The sequence below is a fragment of the Fukomys damarensis genome, unplaced genomic scaffold (assembly GCF_012274545.1).
Source record: "Fukomys damarensis isolate Sample0158 unplaced genomic scaffold, DMR_v1.0_HiC HiC_scaffold_23, whole genome shotgun sequence".
Lineage (NCBI taxonomy): Eukaryota > Metazoa > Chordata > Mammalia > Rodentia > Bathyergidae > Fukomys > Fukomys damarensis.
This window is the reverse complement of record NW_022900935.1, coordinates 3,853,081-3,867,280: the sequence shown is the minus strand read 5'-3', so window position 1 is coordinate 3,867,280 and position 14,200 is coordinate 3,853,081. Positions and strand designations below refer to the sequence as shown.

Here is a 14,200-nt window from a genome sequence, read left to right as displayed (position 1 = left end):
GCAACCAGGTGCTACCAATGGAGCCTCCTGAAGCTCAGACTAGGGGCAAAGAAACGAATGCCGTGCACTGGACTTCCTTCGTAAATTTATTTCTTTTAAGATTACCTCCTGACAATTTCCAGAGAAAGAATACAAAACAAGAAACAGACTTGGTTTCAAATACATACACAGTGTGCTGGAGTTTAAAGCATTACTGCTAACACTGCTACAGAAGAGCGTCCGCACACTCCAGGGCGCTTCCGTACTCCTGAGGAGTAAACAGGACCTCTCTTCCTCCCACTGGGTGTTCTCGGCCGGAGTAGGTCACTGCTCCTGCTCCTGTGAAGCGAGGACACTCGGGTCAGGATGGTGCAGGAGCACTGGGACAACTCCAAACTGCGGCTCTAAGTGATGCCCAGGGGACCAACAGGACCCAAACAGGACCATGCCGCTGCTTCAGTGTCTCCGGCGGCCACAGGCATACACTCCAGATTCACAGGAGTGCTACCCCATCTCAGAGAAGACCAGGAAAGGAGTGAAGCAGGATGAGGTGATCATTCCCTGGCAACCTGTACCCCTAAAATCCATCCAGGGCAGTGGTGGTGAACCTGTGGCACATGTGTCACAGTGGGCTGTTTGTATCACTGAGAGCTCTAAAAGCTTCGCCATCACTGATGAAGGGCTCACAGCTGAGCACAAACAGCACCGTTTGAAGCAAACAGCCTACTGACAACATGATCTCTGGCACGTTCTTAGCCTCACTGAGATTCTGTTCTCTGCTCCATGGAATGAGGATCATTATATCGGTCTCATAATCCACTGGGCAGTGTTGAGAGAAAGAATATGAAGATAAAGCCCTAGGATGGCCCGAGGGGCACAGTAGGCACTCAACAAGCAGTTATAACACGACTATGCCGAATAAGCCCCAAGATGGATTTTGCGCCACTTTGCAGAGGCGGGAATGACAATGTCAGGGCACAGACTCAAGTTCAGATGAGTTACAAGGCCATTCTGGAGTAACACACAGCAGGCTGTAAAATATATAACAGTATTTTCCACAGTAACTCCCAACTATTAAACACAGCATGCATACAATCTCTCTGAGCCGTTACTCATGACATTTCAGTTTGGAACGATGGAAACATTTTGAACAATGAAAGACCTGACGGTCCCTGCTCCTATCTGTTCTCCAGACTCAGCGCTGCTACCAGGAGAGCGAAGAGACAGGGAGGGGAACGGCGTGTCATCAGCTCCTCATGCACTAGCCCTCTGGAGACCTCGCCCTTGCTTTGGCACTGAGCTGGTTCACTAACAGGCCTTTCCCCACCCCGACACATGGAGTGGGTGGGGAGAACTACTACTTGAGATCTTGTGACTCTGGCTATAGCGCTCAACAAATTAGGGCACGCGTTTGTGCCACATTTTCCGCTCTACTTGTTATTATGGTAGAACAATGGACAAATCAATCACCCTTTCTTGGTTGGCTTCAACTATAACAACCAATATTTCTATCTCTCTCTCTATATATATATAATCTCATTGCTTAAAAAACATTTGCACATTTAATCCTCACACCACCCTATAGTGGGGCTAGGGGTACAGCTCAGCAGTAGAGCATGTGCTTAGCATGCACAAGGGCCTGGGCTCAATCTCCAGCACCCTCACACTCCAAACAAAATGAACAAAATCTCTATAGGGAGAAATGATTGCCCTTATATCAATGGATGGAAAATGGAAGCTTGGAAGTGAAGTAACTCCAGACCAGAGGAAGCAAGTGGGGGGTCTCCTGGCGCCGATGCTGCCCCCATCACAGTGATGTAAGCCCAAGGGACCGCTGCAGACTGGAGGATTCCATGCATGTGGTGCTGCATAGTTCTTCACTGGAGGTTAGACTGCTGTAAAGGTTATGCCTTAGCAAGCCCAAAGCCTACAGGGCTTACACCTAATGGAATATACAACCTACTTCACTCACTCCTGTTACATTTACTTCAGTGCTTACTTTGTTTCAGACCCTCAGGATACAAAAATGAGCACAGAGTCTCCCACTTCTGTCCCGTAAGCCCCACTGTAGTCAATAATGTAAAGAAAGGAAAAAAAAAAAAAAGCTGCTGCACATGGGAATTTTATGAAGCTACACTTGTTTCTTTCCCAGCTCACTGGTATGATTAAAATCCATCTATAGACGAGGACTTTGGCAGACTCATATAATACAGTCAAGCCTGCTTTCTTCAATAAAAAAAGCAGAATAATGGCAGAATCCCAGAAGTGTTTAAGTTTAGGTCATATGTGTGAGATGCTTACAGACCCTGTGATCTTAAGCAAAAAATGCTACTTACAGATAGTTAATACTCTGACCACTGGCAGTAACTTCAGTTCCAGTCAGCTAACATGCAGATACACATCTGAACACAGTATGCGCCTGGAAGGCTCAGGGGAGCCCCTTTAGCACCAAACCAGTGTCACCATCATTACAGGCCAAAGAGAAATTGGGATCTCAGCAGTATCACAACAACAGAGTTTACAACTCATACACATTCTAAACAATTCTTCAGGGCCTCAGGAGAAACTGTTTTTTCTTCTGCAAGAAAGAGAAATATCAATTCTGTACATACTTTGACATATTTTCCATGTAGAAGATATGGGGCCTGGAAATCATGCTGACAGTTGGAGTAGGCCATCCCCAGTCCCATGCCAGAACCAAAGGCTAAGGGCCACATTCTTCCTGTTGAGTAGAAAAAGGAAAATTCCAACAGGGAACCATTACAGGAAGGTAAAGCCTCCCAACGCTTATATACATTAGCTTAGGGTTCAAAAAAATATTCAGCAGACATCATATCAATACCACATACTGCTGTCAATGTTTCATCAATGTCTCCCCACAAAAGGGGGTTATCATTAAACTAATTAATTTAACAAATATTTACTAAGTACCTATACTGCTAGGTTTGAGACATTCCTCCAGCTATGAAAACAACAGATACATTTTTTTCTATCAATTCTAATCATCTGCTCCTCCCCTCCCCGCTCCTTCTTTCTTCTTGGACTTGAACTTACTATGAAGCCTACTCTGGCCTTAAACTCATGGCAATCCTCCTGCCTCAGCTTCCCAAGTGCTGGGATTATAGGCATGCACCACCAAACCCAGCTAGTTTGATTTATTAACTGTATAAGAAGTAACAATCCTTTTAGTATGGTGCTTAGTTATAAAAGCAGGAAAGAATCTCACCAATACTTACATACTTCAGTTGTAGTAAATTATAGGGTTTTCATGTAAACCAGTCTATCTGTGATTATTTCACATCAGCCATGTGTATTAATTATGATTTTCTAGTTAAGTAGCAACTGCTAGTCTTTCACGGAAGAGGGTCAAAGTGAGCCCTTTGGCTTTTGTTCAATATCCAAACTTCAGATGTTCTTCCACAAAATGAAAGGGATGCTGCCTGTCCTTTGCTTAGAATTTTTGGCCAAGAGAATGTGCATTTCTGCTCCATTTGTTTTTATTACCAGCAAGACTCTCATTTTCAAGTTCCTTTAGAAAAAAATTAATTACAAATATCTGAGCATGGAGATTTGGCCAAATGACTCACTGGCACGAAGCTCAGGCTTTTCAAGTGATATCATATTTAAGATATCAGGCACCCTGACTCAGTGCCCGGGGGAATGCTGGAGATGTCCAGCCCATTCTGACCACAATGGACTCCATGCTCTTTGTTGGCCTAGGGGTTGAGTGGGCAGGTTGACAGCCATAGGGTACACCGCCCTTGACCACCCCCACCACGCATGGTGGACACTATTTTGAAAAATTAGTAACAGTCACACTTACTTTTAAAGAAGGTAAGAGAGAAAACAACTCCTAATCCAAAACCAGTACCTACACAAAGAGAGAACAAAATATGTTAAATTATATAATAGTGATCTGACAAAGATAACATTAACATTTCCTAAACGTGAACAGCATAAAACTGGTTGCTCTTTTCATAATTTGAGAGTTGATTTTCTCATTTTTAACCATGAAAGGTCAGAGAGTTTATAGATGTCTTTGATCTCCCGGCCACAATAGGAAATAAAAACTTTATCCCCAACATTCTGTCTAGACAAGCTGCAGCCCACGAGGGTGTGAGCTTGGGAACAAGCCAAGAGATTGTTCTTGACCCTATGTACAGCAAGCATGCAGCCTCCTACCTACTTCACAGGGGAGCGACAACCAAAGCGCCACAGACACTGTGCTGACGGGACACTCCCCTTGTCACTTCTGCATTCTGAGTAATGTCTACCATTTCTGAGGAAGATACAAAGGCACAATCCATACAAGTTCCCAAAGCTGTACTAGGACGCACGTCACAGTGCCCCAACTGGGAAGCCCACCCACAAGACCCCAAGGTGGGGATTGAGCCTCTCATGCACTTACACAGTATCCTTAACCACTATCCTTTAAAGTAAAGGAGAGCTGGGTGTGGTGGCACATGCTATAATCCCAGCACTGGGAAGGCTGAGACAGGAGGATCACCATGAGTTTGAGGCCACCCTGACTGCATAGCGAGACCCTGTCTCAAAAAGCAAGCAAGCAAACTAACTAACTAAATAAGTAAATAAGAAACTAACTAACTAACTAACTAACTAACTAAATAAATAAATAAATAAGAAACGAGAGCCTGTTTCAGTGGTCTGCAGGGGTGGGGATTCTGGGAATCCATCCCAGGGCCTCACATATGCTAGGTTAAGCGCTCCACCACTGAGTTATATCCCCAGCACCACTAATACTGCTTTTTAAATCAGTTGTCACAGGAATCTAAACTTGGGGAAAGGTTAAAAGAGACTCAAATCCTCATTTTTACCAGCATTTGTCAAGCTTTGGCCATGCTGATGCCAACTTCATGATTTTATACATTACTTGCACTATTATTTTCTTACTCGTCTTAAAAAAGAAAAAATTCAATGCGTGTGTTTAATAAATTTAGCCTCAATAATGCTGTGTGCATAGATTTGAGTGCTAGCTCTATTTTTTTCACAAAGTATAGTAAAATTGTTTTCAAAAAATTACTTCATATACTATACTGATACATGTCCCATTCTCAATAAAACAAAAAAGTAATACAGGCCAAAGAGGAGAGCCAAAATCTGACTATTTTGATTTTTCAGACTAGCAGGCAATTGTCTTCGATTTTGTTTCTGATGCTCTTTACTACGTACTGCACAGTCCAACAGAGCCTGACTCTTCACAATAGGGCACCACATAAAGGCCCTGATTCTGGCTTGTTATAATTTTCCAATTTGTGCTGCTAAAATTCCAAGAATTTCTCCTCTAACTATGATTTCAGGGAAGTATAGTTTAAATATGCGAAGTACTTCTCAGTTAGCCAGGGTAGTCTTTCTGCTCCAAACACAGACAACTTCACCACGAGTGAGCAAGCTAATCTTTGTCTTTTTTTTTATCCCAGTAATTCTTTTTGTACCTCTATACAATCCAACTGAAGAAAGTATTCATGCTATTTACACAGAAATATTTCTGATACTTTCTCCTACCATACACATGTAGCCATGATTGTTTCTTCCTGTACCAGTATATTTTTGTGACAAATAACATTTTTGTCAAAAACAGACCACTTCTACAATGGTGGCACCAGAAAATTACAATGGAACTAAAACAGGAACAGACAACTGAAGAGCCAGGAGAAAAGAAAATTTCAGGAGACAGGATATCCAAGAAGATCCACAGTGAAGAGCCTGGCAGAAGCTTTTGCAGACCTCAACAAGTACCTTAACAAGTTTGAAAATACGGACTTTAACACCAAAAGGTTTTCATTATTAACAAAAGGGAATGAATGTTCATGGTGCATTATCTGCTTACAAGCAAATTTACAGTGAGGAGAAAAAAAACCAAAACCAAACCCAAACCGAACCTAAGTGAGCAAACCCCCACGGACACGTTTCTGAAAAGAGTGTCCCTGGCTTAAGAGCCTTAGCAGGTCCCGCAAGAAGAGTCCACAAGAGGCCTGTGCTTCACTGTGCCTGAGGACCTTCCAGCGGGCAAGGCGTGCAGGAGAAGCCAGGGATTGACGCTGCCGACCCTGGGTAGGCCCCAGGCTAATGTGTATGTGTGTGTTCTAGTTTTAAGGTATTTAAAAAATTTTTTTTAAATAGAAAAAGCTTATAGAATAAAGATACAAAGTAAATACTTTTTTGTACAGCTATACAATAGGTGTTTTACACTAAGTTTAACTGTAAGAGTCAAAAAGTTAAAATAAGCTAAGGTTACTACCAATAAGGAAAGAAAGTAATTTTTAAAGTAAATTTACAGTAGCACAGTATATATGAAACCCACCGTGCTGTACCGCAGCGCCCCAGCCCTCACTCTGTACCCACTCTCTGGCTCATCCAGAGAACTTCCAGGCCTGCTGGCTCCCTCCTGGGAAGTGCCCTATATCCAGTGTACCCCTCTGCACATTTTATACCATATATTTATTGTAGTTGTTCTGTGTTTGGATACACAAATACTTGCCACTGCATTACAAACTGCCCACAGTACCCAGCACAGTGATACCTGCACCGTCTGTACCCAGAGATGACAGGCCACACGGCACAGCCTGGTGTGCAGCAGGCAGAACCATTTACATCGCTGTGAGTTCCTCTGTGATGTTCACACCATGATGAAATCACCTGGCGATGCATTTCTCAGAACACCAGACTCACGGAACCCATGATTACATGTATCTGTGTATATACGACTGCACCCTACACAAATTCGAATTTTAATGAAACACCATTACTTTGCCCTATCCATGTGTTATGCCTGTTTTGGTGCCCAACTTGAAAATGCAGTACTACTTATGTCATCCCACTTTCCATTTCCATAATGAAAACTAAAAGGAACTAACATTTTAATATCACCTATGAGTAGTACCCAATATCCCTCCCCCAATAACAACAAAAAATTTCTGTTTAAATCAAATAAGCTGAAATGGTATTATCCCTTCTCCCAGAAACAGAAAACCACTCCCAAGGCTAATCTTTTCATTAAATGGAGAGCAGTGAAGTGGGTTCAAGTCAGCCAGACTACAATGCTACCGTACTTACTATGTGCAGACACTGTACTTCCCTCCAGTTTAACCCCAACAATCCCACTGCCCAAGGGAAATTGTAGTGTTCAGACTTCTGTTGCCAGTGAAGCCAGATATGGTCAAAACACAAACTGCACTCCACATGCAACAGCCGGAACGTTAGGCAACCTTGGAAGTAACAAGTCTACACAAAGCCAAATGGGCTTGCTTCAATTCTTAGATTAGTCCTGCCAAGCATATCACAGATACAAGTTTACCTGGTAGGCGTGACTCAAGAACTTCAGAGAAATGGGAGCCACTGATTACTGATCCTCCGTGGCCAAGAATCTGCCATTGCTTGGTTTATAAAATGGCAGAGGGTTCAATTCTGAGGCGATTTGCCTCATCTCATGCAGCTGGAAGATGAGTAAGACAGTAAATTGGTACTAGAAAATGAGGTAAAGGATTTGGACTGGCTTACAGATTCCAAACCAGGCAACGGGATGAGGAGGCAGGCCAGTAAAAACATAATGGCTTACAATCAGAGCTTTTGCTCTTCTCCATCTGGAGGCAATTTTTTGGCAAAGAAATCAAAAGCCCAAAAGGAAAATATTTCAGCATTTTTCTGGTCCTTCTGACTCCATGCCTGTCTCTTCTATTTTCCCCCAAGGAAAGAAAGCTCTCCAATGCTCAACTTTTCCTAGCAGCAGACCAAGAGTGGTGATGCTAAGTCCACTGCTACTAGTATCGCTCAATCAAAAATATGAGAAACACTTCAACATCAATCAATAAAAGCACAAATCTTTCATCTTTAGAATTCAGATGTATATCCAACCACTCAGTTTTGCTCCTACTAAAGGCATTTATCTGCAAGTACAAATCTGAGCTCAAAATCACAATTCAAACCAGCCAAAAAGAGATATAAAAGTATGTGCCCTGTGGTCTTGGTTAAAGGGAAAGGCCACTGCCTCAATTCTTAAGAGTGATTTTTCAGCATACAATGAAACATCCCCTTTTCTATATTTTTAAGACACAAGACTATTCTCTTAGAAAAAAAGACCCACAGAATGATTAATTGTGAGGTTTTACTTAAAGCTAGCTATCTCAGTTTCTGAAGAGATAAACAATAGCGGAATGCTGATGAGTTTTACAGATTCAAGTTCTCACATGCTCATTTCTCTTTTAAAAGGCAACATGTTGCTTCAAAGAAAGTCCCACCTGACCAGGGGACACCAGTTGTGCAGCTGTTTCCAGTAAAGATTGGCACCTCTAGGCCAGGTTTAAGCTTTATAACAATAAAACATGAAAGGTTTGTCTTACAATAAAAACAAACCAACATGGAAAAGAGAAGAGTTTTCTCTGCCTTTGGCCACTTTTTCTTGTTGTTGCATGACAAGCTCTTTTGGAGGAAAAAGCCAAAGGAAAAAGTACAAAGCATTTTTCACCTTTCCCCTGGAAGCAAATATTTAACCATGAATACAGTTTATGTAACTTAGCCTCCCCCAACTCAAGCCTGTTCTTAAAAGTCTGTATGTCTGAAGTGACAAATAACCCAAAAGTAAAGAAATGCCTGATTATAGGTACACATCTTCCTAATGGCAAAGTCCAGTTGTCAAGGGAAGGAGGGGAAGGAAAACACACACACACACACACACACACAAGGAGCCTTATGGAATTGACATTAGGCACAGAGCCCATGCTCTGAAACCATTTCTTTCGGAGAGGAGAGAGAACTGGCAAATTATTTTAAGAAGAAATTATTCCAAATCAACCTAACAATGCAATGTAATGCATGCTAGTGCCTGAAAGGACATTATAAAACTGGTTAGTAGATAAACACATTTTTAGGAAGAAGCAATTCCTTAAAAGAACATGTGACATTATTTTAATAACAAAAAGAACAGACAACTCTGTTCCTACTAACTACATACACAATACTGCCTTATATTCTGCCCAGCTGGGCTTTGTAAAAAACGTAAAAAGATAACCAACAGAGGTACATCAATGTACACCTTTAGCAACCTTGTGCTAAGAAGGGAGGAAAATCTATGTTGATAGTCATTACAGTTATGGACAATTTCTAGTTACTCAATGCAACATCATTTCACATTTAGAAAAATCTGCTCTCACCATGCTGCAGATCATTAAGATTTACTCCACAGCAAATAATTAGAAGCAAACATAACCAGCAGGAATTAACAAGCAGGCTATATAATCTGACTGTAGAAATTACTTTGGAAGTTAGTCCCTAAACAGAACAAGCTGGAGCAATACACGCTCCTACAGAATCAACTTAGCAAAAGCTGCAGTCACCAATGGACTCTCAATTAAGAAAATACACTGAAGAACAACAAAAAATCACACAGAAACTCTTCGAAGCATTTCTACAAAAAGTTAGGGGGAAAACCCAGGCATAATGGTATACACTGCAGTCCTTGCTACTCAGAAGGCTGAGACAGGAGGATGCCTTAAACCCAGGAGTTCAAGGCCAGCCTGGGCAACATAGTGAGACCTGGTAACAAAAACCAAACCAGGGCCAGGGATGTAGCTCAGTGGAGCAGTGCCCACCTGGCAAGGGCGAGGCCTTGGTGGGGGTGGGGGGCAGGCGGGGCACGCACATTAAAAAAAATAGATCATAGGTCCCCTTGCTTCATATCATATGATAATTATTAAGATCTCAAGGCTGGGGATTTAGCTCAGCAGTTCTGGTGCCTGCCTCGCAAGCGCAAGGGCCTGAGTTCGATCCCCAGCACACACACACACAAAATCTCACCCCAACTTCCACTTAACATTTTAAACATGGCTCTGATATTTAAGCCTAAGGTATAGTTATTAGTGCTAAATTTTAATCTACGTCTAAAAATTAATTATAATTGCAAGGCAACTCTTTTATTCTGTATAATTCATATCAAGAAGTATCATCAAGTACATGCCTGTACTCCTAGCACTCTAGGAGGCTGAGGGAGGAGAACTGCAAATTTGAGCCCATCCTGGCAACTGAGTGAGAACCTGTCTTAAAATTAAAAATTAAAAAAGAGCTGGAGATGCAGATCAGTGCAAAGGCCCTGGGTTCAATCCCTACTATGCCCCCCCCGCAAAAGGAATAAGCAAAAGTATTGAGTACTGTATTCAACTGTCAGTTTGCAAGTATGGGAAGATACAGGCATTTCTAGGAAGTCTGTAAGACCTTAGAAGCTGGGAGCCAAGTAACTTCATTCTTACATGTCTGAAAGAAAAGGCGAGGCTTCTAAAACTTGAGGAGTGCACTCTCCTGACACGTGGGGTGGCCAGAACCCTGATGCTGCAGCCAGAGAGGACTGGAGCGAACCACTGCTTGTGGTGCACCTGCAGCTATTTGACTCAGGTCAGTTACTTTACCGTGCTCAGCCTCAGCCTACTCAGCTGCGGAGTGAAAACCTTTAGGGTTGCTGTATTATGAAAACAGAAAGTGTCTAGTACTGTCTGACACAGAGTTCAGTAAGCGGTATTAAATTCTGTCATCTCCCCAATAAGACTCTAAAGATGTCAAAAGTATAATGTAATAGTTAATCCCCTCTTAAATTACAACTGACTGGCTTGCACGGGGCCACTGTGGGTGAGCCACAGCTCAAAGTCAGAACCTGTGTTTTCTTACTCTCAACAGTTGATTATATTTCATTTACATTAGCAACTACTTATATGAATATATCAGATATATATTATATATAATACATAGATATTCCTTAGAACTGCGGAACCAGATCATTTTGCTTTAAAATGTAATACAGGTCAGCCCAGAGTTGTCTTATGTTTCATAAGGCTGTATTTATGCTCTGACCATGGATTAAATCAAATTGACCTATTCATATCATGCATGCTTTCCTGCACTATCATGTTTCTATCAGTGCTATTACAACCATCAAATGCATTTGTTAAGACAGAACAAACAAGAATGTAGTTTTGTAGAAAAAATACACTTGGGACTGAGTGTGGTGAGAATTACATTTCCAAGAAACATTCCTGATTTATGAAAGATGCTTGGGGCCCAATATATGGGGGAAAAAGAATTAGTTATACAAGTCAGCTCCAAACTGTGTTACTTAATCCTTTGAAGCAAAGACAGATTGTCCCAGGTGTCCGTGTGTAAATGCCAAGTCATGTGAATTAACCAAGAAAATGTGCCAAACCAAAAACCCAGCAATGGCAAATTCAGTCTGTGTTAATAAGCTTCTCAAAAGTCAATACTGCTGCAGGGTCAATAGGAAATAGACTGAGAAGGTGCCTATTTTATAAGACCTTAACATTTCTGTGGCCGTCCAGACTAGACAGGGGCTGACCATCTGTAGGAATTTCTCAGTGAGCATCAATTACCAGGATTCTATCAGAACAAGCAAACCGGTCAGCAGAAAGAAGTAAAGATATGGAAGGTAAATGTGGAAGTCATTACTGGAGTGCTCTGCTTCAAGAAAAACCAAACTCACAAAGGGGTCCTGGTCCTTTTAAATGAGTGCACACGATTCAACTCACAGAATTCTGACAGCCATGCAACTTCAAGAGTACATAAAACAAGAAACACAGTTATAGACATTTTGGTTAAAAATATAATATATTCATGTGAGTGCATACTGTATGTTAGGAAAATGAGAAGCCTGAAGGTTATTAAAGGGAGGATGGGGAAAAAGATGCAGAATTAATATTAAGATGAGATAAAATTAAAGGTTCACATCGCACTTATGGGGAGTGGTTAGTATCTTGGAGATACTAACATTTATAGTATCGGACACTGTACCTCTTTATGATTTCATCTTACAGAAGAAACAATTCAGAAGGGTTAAGTGACTTAGCCTAAGTAGAGAATACCTAGCAGAAAAAGCAGAACTCAAATGAAGACTGCCTTACTCCAAAGCCATGGGCTAACTAAACCTGAGAGAGGTCAGCACAGCAGCAGTACTGGTCTATTGTTACTCACACTAACAAAATGTTTTTGGGGATTGTAACAGTACAGGTACATGGGTAATTTGCAACTGTTACTTTCGGTCCCCCAAGGACACAACAGAAACCACAGATATTGGGCCAAGGTTATGGCTCAGTGGCACCCTCCTGAAGGCAAGTACAAGGTCCTGAGTTCCATCCCCTGTATCAAAAAGAAAAGAAAAGAAACCACAGACGTTGGACTTAAAAGAAATGGTAGCCAAAAACCCTAAATTACTTAGAATCAATGAGAAACTGCCAACAAAGCAAGCCCAGGAAATAACTTTGCTCCATGCATTAGGTGGAGATAATATGAATTTAAAGGGGCTGAGGCTGACAAACTGCTCAAATTTCCAATACATCCCTTCTTTCCTAACATCTAGCTCCTCCCCATCTCTGTCAATAAATAACTGGATTCTCACACTAGCCAAAGTAAAAATGAGAATCAGGGTTTCATTATACCATATGTAGACATCATTATTATTATGTTGTTCCTTGTTCTCCTTATAAAATTTTTAAAAATCAATGGAGAAACAAACATTTCTTTCCTTTTACACATGGACTTGATCAGCATTTACTAGCATTTAGTAAGTAGAAGACACTGGGGAAATTTTCTTTACTTCTAGAGCACATCAGTTTTTGAGTATATAGTGTTCATTTCTTGAAAAATGGAAGTGTTACACAGTGGTTATAATCCAGTTATGGGGTCATATGGACTCAGATAAAACAGGTTAAACATGACTGTGAGCACTGGTTAGCTTATGTACCAGTTGTGTGTTTCAGTTCTTAGGCAACGATATACAGTAGTATCCTGGCTAACAGACAGTTTTGTTTTCAAACAATTTGGTTTGCAAACCAAAATGTTTGGCAAAATTTTGTTTCTGTTTGCAAACTCTGCATGGAGTGACAAACACAACCACAGCCATCTTTCCTACACAAATATACCTTTTCCAAAATTGTAGAACAAATTAAGTTCACAATCCAAGGCACCACTGTAATTTCTCTAGGTGATAGCCTCTTTACAGGGAAAGGGCTGGGGAGGTAGCTCAGTTGTACAGTGCTTGCCTAAGCATGCTCCAGGTCCTAAATTCCATCCTCAGCCTTGGAGGGGAAAAAAAAAGCACTTATGTTCCTCGATTAAATTCTCTTACCTCATCTTTACAATGAACTTTTATAAGTCCCCATTCAATAGATAAAGAAACTGAGGTACAGAAAGGTTAAGTGACTAATATTTCATGTCACACATTTGAGATTTGAACCCCAGTGGCCTAGACTTTTCATTGAAACTTTTTTTCAGTACTAGGAATACTAGGAATTTGAACTCAGGGCCTTGTGCATGCTGGGAAAATGCTCTTATCACTTAGCTATATCCCTACCCCCCCTTCCTGCTTTTGAGGAAGAGTTTTGCCAAACTGCCCAGGCTGGCCTCATCAGTGACCTTTGAGCCTCAGCCTGCTGAACAACTGGGATTATAGGCATGTGACACCACAATGGGGTATGAAGCTATTAAAATTAATTTTAGATTCACCATAGAAGGCCAAACGACCTTCCAAAATTCATTCTGGCCAACACTGAACAGGCGTTCCCTGATTATATAAGTACCTACTGTGTACCAGGCACTACACTCAGACATGGGAAACAAGTGCCTTTGCTAAGGTCCCTATTTAGTGTTGGAGCCAACTGATAATTAGAAACATGAGGTCCAACGATGGAATAAGGATGTGCTAAAAGCAATAAGGAAGTAGTCATATGATCCCGGAGAGTTTGGGAAGACCGAGAGAAATGGGCTACAAGGAGCTTCTTGTTGCTAAAATTATCAAGTGGGAAGCAGGAGATAAAACAATACAGCCTTTTATGCCACATTAAGGGTCATGGCCTCTATCCTATAAGCAATGGGGAAGTAAAAAAGGGATTTAAGGAGGAAGCAATAGGCCGGATGTGTCCATGTTACAAGAGTTCACTTTTTGCGGAATGTGAACAGATGTGATGGAGCCGGCAGTTAGGAGGAGGCCACTTCAGTAAGAGATATGAGTTTGTTTTGTTTTGCTTGAAGTCTTGGGGATGGAACCCAGGGGCCTGGAGCAAGGACTCTACCCCCACCCCCCGAGCTAGACCTAGAGTCCCAAGGTTTTTCATCTTTGCTCATCTGTCTGAAAAACCATTTGGTCTCTCCACAGCCCTCTCTCTACCTTTCCACAACAGTATTTCAGGCTAGGCAGGGGAAAAAAAAAAAA

At 41.5% G+C, this 14,200-nt stretch overlaps 2 protein-coding genes across 2 annotated transcripts in view; both read right to left on the bottom strand.

Moving 5' to 3' along the window:
- The window catches only part of Nbl1 (NBL1, DAN family BMP antagonist), a 67,748-nt gene that overhangs the window by 32,525 nt on the left and 21,023 nt on the right, over nt 1–14,200 (bottom strand). The gene's annotated exons all lie outside the window — the stretch shown is intronic.
- Micos10 (mitochondrial contact site and cristae organizing system subunit 10) overlaps nt 74–14,200 on the bottom strand; it is a 35,230-nt gene continuing 21,103 nt past the window's right edge. The window contains exons 2-4 of the mRNA XM_010614236.2: nt 3,803–3,850; nt 2,592–2,701; nt 74–318 (exon numbers count right to left, since the gene is read on the bottom strand). Coding sequence (XP_010612538.1) covers nt 304–318; nt 2,592–2,701; nt 3,803–3,850 — 173 coding nt within the window. The 3' untranslated portion in view covers nt 74–303. The remainder of the gene's footprint in view (nt 319–2,591; nt 2,702–3,802; nt 3,851–14,200) is intronic.